This window comes from Callithrix jacchus, chromosome 11 (assembly GCF_049354715.1).
Source record: "Callithrix jacchus isolate 240 chromosome 11, calJac240_pri, whole genome shotgun sequence".
NCBI lineage: Eukaryota > Metazoa > Chordata > Mammalia > Primates > Cebidae > Callithrix > Callithrix jacchus.
Window position 1 is genome coordinate 12338131 of NC_133512.1, and position 12312 is coordinate 12350442.

Here is a 12312-nt window from a genome sequence, read left to right on the forward strand (position 1 = left end):
CGCAGAGGCACACTCAAGGGAGTGGCCAGCCTGAGGGGTTGAGACTATTCCCCCGGGGCTGAGGAGGCTGCAGATCCCCCCCTGAGCCAAGGCCGGGAGTGAGTGCAGGTGAAGAGTCCCCAGCTTTGGAACTTACAGATCGAAGACCAGGTAGTGGAAGCCCTCCTCAGAGATGCTGTCATGGAGACGCACTGTGGGAACAGAGAAGCCATGAGGGGATGGCAGAAGCCCAGGACACACCCCCTACCTGCCTCCATACCTGTCCAGGCACACCACCCACTATGTAAGCCCTAGGTCTGCCCACAGGATTGGGCTAGGGAGGGCCCGGGTGGGTAGGCTGGAGGGCAGGGCTGAGCAGAGTGCTTTGGGCCCTGTGGGCCAGCTGGCCACCCAGCGAGTACCCACAGGGCCTCTGGGCTGTGGCCCTGCCCTTCCAGTCTGGTCACCTGTCTCCTTCTGCCAGAGAGAAACCAGGCCCTCTTGGTCCTGGCCTCAGCACCTCCCAAACACCACGGAGATCAACAGGAGCAGCTCACATCACCAACCCCCAGAAAGGAGCTGCCATGAAGCTCCACTTGACAAGAAGCTGGGACAAAAACCACTCATTATTTGCCCCAGATCTTCCCAGGGCTGCCCGCAGCCTTCAGGCTCTGCGTGTCTGCTGCATGCTGCTGGCACAGGCTGGTGGGCAGGATGATGGTGGAAGCAGCATCATCCAAAGATTTGGGCCCTGAGCTCCTATTCCAAGCTGGCTGGTCAACAGGGTGGACCACCATCATTCCCTCCCTGCTCCTTGCACAACTTCCCGTGACAATCCATGTGTGGCATGCCTGGCCCTGGAACTCTGCCTGGTGCAGGGCAGGAGCTGGTCAAGGTATGATGAATGAACCAGCGGATGGAGGAAGAGGCGAGGGAACAGTGAGTGATTTCAGCACAAAGCAAGAAACCCCAAGGCCTGTTTCTCCTTGAGCTGGAGACGTGCCCTGTACTAAGCAGCAAATATTTTCTAGGAATGACTCATTTTGGACACTCTCCCACGTGCCGACTCTGATGATTGCTAGAACCACAAGGACAATGACAGCCAACACGCCAGGGCTGGTCTCAGCACTTTGTGTGTGTTATTTCATTTAACCTCCCCAGCCATCCCAAGGAGTTGCAGATGAGGAAACTGAAGCACAGAGAGGTTTGGTAGCAGCTGACAGTCACGCAGCTTACAAAAAGCAGAAAAGGGCTGTGGACTCAGTGGGCAGTCTGGCTTGAGGGCCTGTACTCCACCAGCCTCATTCCTTCTAGTCCTCAAGTCCTGGGAAGATGAACCTCTGAGGCGTGGCTCTCCAGCACTTGAGATTGGGCCACAGATGCTGAACGGGTAAGGCACAGCCGCCTTCTTCTAGGTTGGCAGGCCCCTGGGCCTCAGGCACAAGCAGCCCCTTCCTCGCCCGCTCTGGCGCTGTCCCAGTTTCTAACTGGCTGCCGGTGCCCTCCCTCCTCTGGCTCTGGTTCTCCTAGGGGCCTGGCCTGAGAGTGTCCTTACATCCAGGAACTCCACATGGCCTCTGCAGCCTAGGCCTCACCCTGCAGATTGCTACAGCTCCAGATCAATGGCCCTCCTCAGTCCCTAAACCCCAGGCAAAATGCCTTCCACCAAGGGCAGGTCAGGCCCCAGAAGCCTCCACAGAGTCAGAAAATACAGGGCCGGCCCTTCCCCTGCCACTTGTACTGGCTGTGTGACCCGGGGCAGGTTCTCAGCCCATCTAAGCCCCAATCTGCCCCTCTGTGAAATGGGATAAATAGCACCTCTTCATGGGGTGGCCGTGAAGATCAATTATGTAGCCTGTGTGGTGTTCTGAGACAGTGAGCACTTGGAAAACCATAGCTCTGTGACTGTCACTGTCACTGTCATCACCTGAGTGTGAAGAATTCCAGGTGACCAATGCTCAGCACCAGGATCTGGGGCCCACTTAGAGTCCTGGAAGGTTTTGCAAGCCCAGAGTGGAAAGACCTACTCTGTTCTCTGCTCCGTCCAGCCTTCTCCTGGCTGGATGCCAAGCCCAGCCAAGCCCCATTCTCAAAGAGCAAGATCTTCCCCAGACCATGTCCTGCATCAGCTCCCTGTGCCAAGGGCAACTCCTGCCCACTGGGGCTGTCTGGGAGCCAGTGCTGACCTCCACCAAGCAGGGTCTCCACCAGCTAAGGCACTCATCTGAAACAAGTGTCCCCTTTCCCTCTCACCCCTCTGACTTCTGTCCCAAAGGCAAGGGTGGCAGCTCACTAGGTCCCCTAGACCCTCTCTTTGCTCCTAGGCTCCCACTCTACCCAGGCTGGCCTGTGTGTCCCTAAGACACGGTGGTCCCGGAGGCCCACCAATATCCCACTTCTAGGAGCCGCCTGTGAAATCTTTGGAGTTAAAATGCTCACCCCTCCCCACCACTCCTTTCTGGTTGGGCTGCCCAATAAGCCCTTTTGGGGGCCCAGGAGGCCGACCCCTCTGAACTGCCCCACCTGGGACATGCTGCTTGAAACTCACACACTCAGAGCAGAGGTGGTCCCAGGGGCCATGGAGGGGATGCCCCCCCAGATCCCCAGCCGGCAGCTCCAAGGGAGGCCTGTAATCCATGAAGCTACCCGGCTGCTCCCTGGGGGCCCCGCAGGGCCATCCTCATGGTTGGGGCTGCCTCTGCCCTCAGGCACACATCTCCCATGCAGCTCCTGTGGGGTGGGGCAGAGGCGGATGGGCTCGGGGTGGCGGTGGGGGGAATCCCACCTCCTCAGCAGGAAGCAGTCGCTCAGGTCAGATGGAGCCACTGGGGGTCTGTGTGGGGAGTCTGGGCCGTGTGCATGTGGACACTTTTTTAAAAAACATTTTTAACATTTTAAAAATAGTTACATACTTATTTTAGTGGCTTAGAAGAAAACCTAACTGGCACATCAGACGGCAAATTCAGACAGGGCTAAGCAAAAAAGGGAATTGCCAGAACATCTCTTTAAATAAAAACAGTAAGCAAATCACACTGTGGGTAGCATACAGAGGTGGCAAATCAAGTTCTGGGTTACTAAGAGGAACCAGGGTGAAGAGTCCAGTCTGGACACAGTGGGACAGGTGGGCAGTGGTGAATCTCGCCAGGGGCTAAGCTGCAGCAGCAGGACCCTGAAACTCATCTGGGGCTGCAGCCTCGCCCAGGCCCTGGAGTTGGGGCTGCCGCTTTCCATGCTGGGGCCAGTGGGGCACCTGCCCCTCTGCCTAGCTCATCAGTGAAGCACCAGATAAGGCAAGGTGGTTCCAGCTCCCTAACCCAGGCGATGAGGGTTTGATGACCTTCGGAGCCAGGCAAAGGTGAGTGTAGAGATGTCCTAGCTTCCCAAACAGGCTCCTAGGCCCCAGGTGTCCCTTTGGAACAAGCATGCCTGGGCAAGTTAATCAGAGCTTTGGAGGAAAGGGCCCATGATCCACCTAACAGGTGCCTCCGAGGCCAAGAGCGGCTGCCATCCCCAGGGTGTTTCCTAGCTGCTCCCCGACACAGGCAAGGCCTGAGCTCCAGGCTCCAGATGCCCTGTGGAGCAGTTGATTCTGAGTCAGTGCCACTTGTCCTCGGACCGTAGCTCCAGGAGCCCTGGGCCAGCGAGAGAAAGCAGTCAGGGGCTCTCAGCCCATGGATGGCATGTTGGGGCCTTTGGTGGGTCTTTGTTTTCTTTGTAATTGGGCCATCTTGTAGCTTTTTTGAAGCCACAGAATGTTGAGGCTGCTGTGTGTTCTCAGTGGAACGGCAGCTCAGTGTTATGGGGTCACATGCTGGGCACCGGCTCTTCGGAGGGCTCTCTGAGGAATGTGTCCTTTACCTTCCTCTGCAGTCACTGTCACCAATGCCACAGACAAGGCCCAAAGGGCAGAGTAGGGTGGGGAGGGGACCTGTCCAGTTGGGTGGAGCTGGGTACCCAGAGCCCTGAGTTGGGGCTGTCCTGGCTCTGGGTACCCCCCAGAATCATGTCACACAGGACAAAGTCCTCAAGGTCAGGGGAGGAGTGGGGATGTCCTCAGGGGCTTCTGATGGGATATTTCAACAGAAAAGAAATGGAAGCCTTTTTGCATCTCTTTGAAAGTCTGGTGAGAAACAGGACGGGGCTGCTGCGAGGGAGAGGCTGGGGGACCCATCCCCCTGCCCTACCCAGGGCCGCTCACCAATGTTGGAATGCTTCAGAAGGCGGCAGATCCGAGCCTCTCTCTCCAGCTTCTGGTGATCTGGAGGACAGAAAAAGACAAGGCGTGACCTCCTGCCCCAGCAACTGGTGACCCATGGATCACCCATGTCAGGAGAGGTCCACGAGGATGTACCAGGGCCTCCTACGAAGAGAGGAGTTGTGTGACCCCACAGTGATGGTCGTGTCCCCGCCACAGGAATACCCTTCGTGGCACCCCCTGGGCCACTGGTGGCATGGCTGGGGCAGGGACCAGCCGGCTTGTGTTGGGGTAGAGAGGCCCACTCGGGCGGTGAGCACTGCTCACTCGGGGCTAAAAGTTTCCCTGGATGATTCAAAGTCTGTAGCACACTGATTTAATCCCCCACTTACTTGTCCTAATTCCATACTCTTTGGAGCTTTTGGCTGAAGCCAAATTTGTTCTTCCGAGGCAGCGGAGGGGCCGTCAGAATGGGGCCGGGAGGGGGTGAGTGTGTGCCCCGACGTTGGCTGGCAGGAGGAGGGGAAAGCCTCAGAGAGGCCTCGCCTGGGGGATAGGAGTGAACTGGTGGTGAAGCGGGAGGTGGCCCCTCCAGCCCAACCCTCTCCGCCCACCCCAGGAGGTGCAGGGCCCAGATCCCTGGACACGGGAGGCATGGAGATGACTGGTACCCCTTGGGTGGCCCCACCACTGGCCCCCAAAAGATGGAGCAACTTATCTGCCAGAAATTTTGCATTTCAAATATAGGCAGGAGGCTTTTAAAATCTGATGGAGATGGTAATAGCAAGACCCAAAACCCCACACTTCCACCATGCTGCAGTCGTACAGTGTCCCACACCACAACACAACGAAGCCCTCCGCCAGCCCCACATGTGGGCAGCACCCACAGCCTAACGGTGTGGAGGGAACGAGCAGCAAAGGAGGACCCACAGTGTGCTCTTATTTGCACAAAGGTCGGAACTAGACAGGTGGGTACAGCTGAGCGTGGGGAGCTGCAAGGAAAGGCCGGTGCACTTCAGAGTTGAGGATGTGACTGGGGAGGGGCAGGTCTGGAACCCCTCTACCTGCCCGGTGCTGAGTCCCACCACCGGAAAGGTGAGCAAGGCCTGGGGGCACATAATTAATACACGAGACAAGGCCTCAGGGATGCCTCCTTCACCAGGAACGCCCAGTGGCGCCCAGGAGCAGGGAAAGAATGAGGCTCTGCCACTTCACAACTGTCCTGGGGAAGAATTAAAACCTCTGATCCCTGCACTTGGCAGAAACTCATCCACCCGCAGGAAGGGAGGCCTGGCTGCATCATGTCTGGGGTCAGTTTCCCTGGAGCAGGTGTGGCGGTGGCAGTCTAGGGGTACAGGACATGCCGCAAACAAGCATGTGCCTTGAGTGAGAAAGCCACGCCCGCAGATGGGAAGGTCCCTGGGAGCGGCATTCTCTGGCTCCCCCCTCCCAGGACAGGCATTCGTCTCCCTGCCCTGGCCACCTGGCTGCCATCTGCTTCGAGCTCAGCCGCCTGGCATCCCACGAGAGGGATCCAGAGGGATCTGGCAGAACCTCCAGGTGACATGGAGGAAGTCAGACCCCGGCCCACTGTTTTGCTGGAAGCCCCGGACATCCCTGCTCCCTCCCTAACCTGGACACCCAACTCTGCAAGCACTTCACAGTCTTCCAGAATACCCCAGTCCCTGCTCCTCCCTCCCTCCCCTTTCCCCTCCCACTGAAGTGGGAGCTGAGGTGCCAGGAGCCTTAGGGATTTGTGATGGCGGAACTGGAACCAGCCCAAGTGTCTGTCAGCATCAGAATGGAAAAATCAAACATAGTCACAATAGCATACACATGGCATGGGCTCTGTTCTCCTATGTGAATGGAGCTCAAAACCCAGCATCACTGGACATACCTGGGGAGGAGAGGGGCCCACGCAGGAGGCCCAACTCCAGCGGAAAGCAAGGGACCAACTCTTGCAACATTGCCAACCCCCCTCCCTCTGGGGCGGGGGGAGGGAGGGCTTTCAGGGTGCAGGATGGTGAGTTCATAGGGTTATTTTTTTCCTTCCGAGTGTCTTTCTTAAACTGATTCTGAGCATTTTTCAGACTTAGAGAAAAACTTCACCAACAGTACAGCGCACTCTCATGTAGCACTTCTGTAGGGTCTCCCCGCCCCTGCTTCCGTGCGCACACCCGCTTTTTGTGACGCGTGTGTAACATCAGACAGCACTCAGTGTGTCTCATAAGGTCAGGGCGTCCCTTCCATAATATCAGTGCAGATCCCAGGTTCAGATATGACACTCATGTCTCTAAGCTACAATGCACATTCCACCTTTCCAACTTGTCCCAACAAAGTTGATGGCTAATCTTCCCCCAGGACAGGGTCCAAGGCGGGATCACACATCGCCACGGGGCACGTGGGCCGGAGCCAGGCTGAGGGACAGGAGGGCCTAGGAGGGAGAGGCGGTGGAACCAGGGCACACAGTTTCCTTTTGAACAATTACCTGCTTAGAGTTAAATAAACAAAATCATAAATCCAAATCAGGAGAAAGATGCAGTTAGAAACCCATTCTCCTGGGACACATATAATTTACATACCCATGTTTTATTATTGAAACATCGCCAACAGCTGAGCCCTAGCCCAAAGATGACACGTATTCTTGAGCACGTTTTAGGGAGATAATTATTTATGTGGGTGCCCACCCATGGCGGCCACACAGGTTGCTGACTGCCTCTCTTTCTTTAATACCCACAGCAGCACTTCGACCACGTCCTCCCAGCAGCTGCGGTGGGTGAGCGCTCAGAGAGCCACTTGAACACCGTAAACCATGACATAAGCTGGTAACACCCAGACACACACATCATATACAGTGCTTCACTCTTGGTGGCCGGATTATGGATAATTTGGTTTTATTCGTTAACTTCCCCTCCCCCAGTTTTGACACTGATCATGCATTACTTCCATAATTTGGCAAAGCATTGTTTTTAAAAAGGATTTTGATCCTGTCTCCAGTGAGCAAGCTACTGATTCAATATGAAGAGGGTGTTTCATAAAGTCTGCTGTCGTAACATTTGCCTTTAAATTAAAAAAAAAAAAAACAGGCAGAAAAAAAATCTACATGGATATTATGTGACTCTGGATGGGACTGAGAAGCTGCAAGAAGGATAGGGCAGGAGGTGGAGGCTTTCTCTCTCCATCTGGCTCAGACAGGCCAGAGTCCAGCTTCCTAACTCTGTGGACACATGATTTTCTTTCCACAGAGTCCGGGACATTATTCTTGGCCTCCACATTAACATCATAAACCCCTTTTCATGGACAAGGTCAAGTAAGTTAAATTTAACCCAATCCAGTTCCTAAGAAATGTACCCTGGCCCTAAATGGTACAGCAGAACCTGGCCCTAAAGGGTACAGCGGAATCGGGGGAACACCCAGCTCAGTCCTGTTCCCTGCCCCAGACAGGGATCCGAGCTGCCACATCCTTCTCATCCCTGCCTGCCAGCCTCATTCTGGGGGGCTCTGGTCCCTGGGGAACCTGCTGGACTCAGGAGATCAAATTAGTAGCCACTGAGCAGGCCCAGAGGCCAGTAGGCCTTTGGCGAGAACACAGCTGGAAGTCTGCCAGGAGCGGCTCCCCACCTGCCCAGGACCCCATCAGTGCCCCTGGGACCCCCAGAGGGCCACCCCTTCCTGAAGGAGGTCCTAAGAGGCCACTTGAGTGACCAGCCCTGGCTATGCCCACTACCGTGATCTCCTGGTCAGGGCCAGGCAGTGGGTCTCCTAGCTCATCCAGGTGACCCCATAAGAGGGGCTGTGGGGGCTGAGTGGCCAGGCCCCAGGGCTGTGCTAGGTTCTCTGAGGGGCCTGGGGTTGGGGTGCTCAGGGTCACCCAAGGCCCTTGATGCTCTTTATCCTCATTGTTACATCTCAAAGCTGGGCAGGGACATCCACATGGTTAACATTTTATTTATTTTATTATTTTTTAGAGATGGGGTCTCACTATGTTGCCCAGGCTGGAGTGCAGTGGCTATTCACAGGTGCGATCCCACTACTGATCGGCACAGGAGTTTTAATCTGCTCCATTTCTGACCTGGGCCAGTTCACTCCTCTTTAGGCAACCTGGCGGTCCCCCAATCCCAAGAGGTCACCATATTGACGCCGAACTTAGTGCGGACACCCGATTGGCATAGTGCACTACAGCCCAGAACTCCTGGGCTCAAGCAGTTGTCCCACCTCAGCCTCCCGAGTAGCTGGGACTAAAGGCACATGACACCGTGCTCAGCAATATTTTATTAGGTAGCATTGATACAAGTCACAGAAGAGGTGCCACACCTCTGCAGGTTGCAAATCTGACAAGTAAACCCCAAGAACCCACCCCACTCGACAGCCGATGCCTTGTCAACTCCCCAGAAGGTGCTGGATCCCTTCCCCACTTCCCCTGTCAGGCTCAGGCTCACGGCACCTCTTTGCGTGCACTGCTTCCCAAGACTGCAGTTCCCTATGATGCTGAGTTTTCTCTAAAGGATTCTAAGAACAATCTCTGAAATAGACCATGAGACAGACGGCAGAAGCTGGGGAGTGAGGACACAGGCTGAGCCCCTCCCAACCTCCAGGGGACCTCACCCCATCAAGAGGAGACCCCTCTTCCCTCATGCGCTCCCTCTTCTTCTCCCACCCAAAGACCCCTGGCCAAGGTCTTGGGGGTCCAGGGCAGACAGTCCCTGGGCCACAAAAAGCCAATGACAGCAGTGCCTGTGTGCCTTGTTACAGCAGCGTGATGAGCAGAGTGCTCTGAGGCTCTGATTCTGCCTGAGACTCAAGAGGTGATGCTTCAGTGGGGTTTTAGAGGATGAGTAGGAGTTTGCCTACTCATGCTGGCAAAAGACTTGGTTCTCACACCCCCTCTGATGTGAAGCTCGGAGAGGGAACTTATGAGTTCAACCATCTCCTAAATACTTGGGCATCTGGTGAATCTGCACCCTAAATGGAGGCAAGGGCGTATGTGTGTGGGCCTGTATTTAAGCCAGAAGGTGACTGGCCCATTCAGTGTGGATGCGATCCTACACATGCGCACACATGTGTACACATTTACACACCTGCTCCCCAAGGAGGCGGCTCAGAGAGCTGCTGGCAAAAGCATTGATATTTATTCCTCCTGCCAGAGAAACATCCCACAGATCAAATACAGCGTTCATTTATACCCCCGTAAAAGCATTTATCAAAAAAAAACCCAAAGCAAAACAAAACAAAAAAACCCATAAACAATTGTCCTCAAAAAGATCAGGCTAAACCGGAGCCTGCAATTATCCGCCTGCCTGTTTGGATTCTAATGATAGTGCGACATCCTCAGATTCCATCCCTCAGGGAATGCCGAGGCCTGGAAGCTTTTCTAGGTGATTTGGCTACAATCTCTGCTCAGAGCCCCGGCCTGCCCGCCATTCATCCTGCCAGACCTGTACCCTAGGTGTCCCCCAAGGTCTGCACGACATGTGGGGTCAAGTGCTGGGGCACAGGCAGGCTGGGGACCACCGAAAGACAGGGACGAGAAGCAGCCCCAGCCAGCCCCCGAACACCCACGCTGGGTTCATCTCAGGGAAGGCTTCCCACCAGCTCCTGCACACATCCTAGGATGTGGAAGTCACCCTGGACGATACAGGGCAGGCTGCCGGGCTGGGACTCAAAGCTGAGGCCTGTCTCCAAAGCAGGGGCTATCTGTGATATGCCACTTGGTTTGCATTCCCTGCTTCTCTCTGGGCTGGTGGGTGGTGCCTGCCTGGTGGCCGCAGCCTCTGCTCACTGCAGAATCTGATATTTACAGCCTGCAGATGCTGGCTGTGGGGGCAGCAAGGCTGACATCACAGAGGAAGGGGAGACAACCCCACGCCAGCACCAGGAGGGGGCTCAAGGGCCAGGGTGACAAGGCTCTCCTCCTCCCTCACCCACAGTCTTCTCCAAAACACTGAGAGCCCCGCTGGTGTGGGTTACCTGCCTGCAGAGGCCTGACCGGAGCACACCACTTGTGCTCATGGGAAGGACAAGGTTGGGTATGCCTGTCTAGACCTCCAGCCTCTCAGGAGTGGGGACCACAGGCCCTCCACCAGCAGCCATTTCCAGATCCACAGGACCCCCAAAGCCTTGGTGTGGAGCTGAGGGGCTGAGGAGGGGAGTGGGGGTTCCTCCGAGCTGTTACCGTGCTGGTGGGTTGGCACATGAAAGTGACAAGGGCAGGGGCCACCTCAAGGTGCCCACGGCCAAGCACAGGAAGAGACGGGACTGGGACACGGGCACAGCCACATGACCCACCCTGGAGCACCTGCCACATGTCAGGCACTGTCTGTTCTGTGCACATTACAGGCATTAACCTATTTCACTCCAAAAATGCCCTGAAAGACCGGGAGTGGCGGGGGAGAGACTGCAAACCTCTCCCCGTGTCGTGTCAGGAGCTCCTCCCCTCCCCCATGCCACCCTTGTCAGTTCGGGAGCCATAGGGTCCCCTGAGCTAAGAGCAAAGAGAAGCCAGTTGAGGGTGATGGGAGAGGCGCAGCTGACCGGGGAGGACATTCACACTACACCTGCAGGGTGAGGCACAGGGCAAAGATGAGGAAACTGAGGCACAGAGAGGTGCTCAAAGCTGCCAGGGCTGAAAGGCCGAGGCTGTTGGCCTGGGGGACAGAAGGGCAGCTCCCCTTCATCATTCCAAAGGCGCACTTGTGCATGGCTCCGGGGACTCCTCGTGTCCCAAGTGTATGGCACCCAAAGGCCATGGTGCAGCCAGTGCCCCCAACAGGGAGGGAGAGTCTTACATGACAAGTTAAGGTTATGCGGTTTGGTAAATCATTGATGTCCGCTCCCATAATTTCCTCTTTCTTTCTTCAGAGCCAAGAAGGGGTTCAGGATGGAGTTGGCAGAGGCTTCCTTGCCCACCCAGGCCCCCTATGCCATCCTCCACCCTCCCCGCTCCTCTTCTTCCCCAGCAGTGAATGACTCACAGCAGGGGTGGGGGGTGGTGAGTGAGAGGAATCAGGGAGAAGGGGAACAGGAGGGTGTGGGTGGGCACCGGGCCTCCCGCCAGCCGCCAGGAGAAATAGCAGAGCTGGCACCCCTAGGAGGACACCGCAGGGCACTGGGTGGGGGTGACAGAGGGGCAGGAGGGGCAGGCACTAGGCCCACCTGTGTCAGAAGGGGCTGCCTCTCTCTCACCCCAAGGCCTCTGGAGTTGTCAGACCTAGAGATCAGAAGGAGGCCTGCGGGGTAAGCACTCTGCTGGCTGGGGGATCCAGCTGGGGCCACCTGGGACCACTGCCACCAGGGGCTGAGGGTTGGGGGTGGGGTTCCCTAGGTGCCACGAGTCCTGCCCACCGCATAGCCTAGGACAAGAAATGGCACCTCCCTGGGCTTCATCTGGAAGATGGCTGCAATAATGGTGTCTGGCCCCAGGACTGAGCTGAACTGAAAATGGAATCAATCATGTGTGGAAAGCCACACAGGTCTGGCACAGGATGGGTGCTCAAGGATGTACCTCCTCATTCTAGGCAGCTCGGCCTCACCCCAAGGGCGGCTGCCAGAAACCCCCAGGAGCCTGTCACTAGGCGCCCCCCAACCTGGCGACAGCACCAGCACTCTCCACCGGCTTCCTCATGCGTGGGAGGAGACCCTCAAGGACAACCTCTCCTACTGGTCCCCCATGCAGCCCAGTTGGGGAGGGCATGGGGATGGTGGGCGTGGCAGAAGGGCTCTTCTCCAGCTGCCCTGGCCTGGTAGCAGTGGCTTGGGAGGGAGAAGCCAGAAGCTTCGGCCTGTGCCAGTTCCCACCGTCCCGCCAGCTTCTAGTCCCGCAGGGCTGGGGCTACCTGGGGTTCTGCTTCTCCTGGCTAAACCAGCAGCTGCAAACACAGACCAACACCAAGGCAGGTGGTCCACTTGTGCCCTGGACTAGGGTGGCAAGGACACCAGACTCAGGGCTCTGACCCAGCCTGAGGCTGTCTGGCTGAAGGTACTGTGATGCCAGTGCCACGTTCCCAGAACTCAGGCCCTGCACAGGGGATGTGGCATGCCACCAAGGCCTGGGCCAGGAAACCGGCTGCATCCAAATCCCACTTGGGGGCCTCAGTTTCCTCCCTTGAAAAAGATTCAGAAGATGCTCTGTCAAGCAGTGC

At 56.5% G+C, this 12312-nt stretch overlaps 1 protein-coding gene across 41 annotated transcripts in view; it reads right to left on the bottom strand.

Moving 5' to 3' along the window:
- Nucleotides 1–12312, bottom strand: part of CAMK2B (calcium/calmodulin dependent protein kinase II beta) — a 106770-nt gene that overhangs the window by 40855 nt on the left and 53603 nt on the right. For all 41 annotated transcript variants that reach the window (XM_078342339.1, XM_078342333.1, XM_078342340.1 and 38 more), the window contains exons 3-4: nucleotides 4178–4237; nucleotides 137–191 (exon numbers count right to left, since the gene is read on the bottom strand). Coding sequence is in view for 37 of the 41 variants with exons in the window: in XM_054237040.2 (XP_054093015.1) it covers nucleotides 137–191; nucleotides 4178–4237 (115 nt within the window). In the remaining 4 variants the exon portion in view is untranslated. The remainder of the gene's footprint in view (nucleotides 1–136; nucleotides 192–4177; nucleotides 4238–12312) is intronic.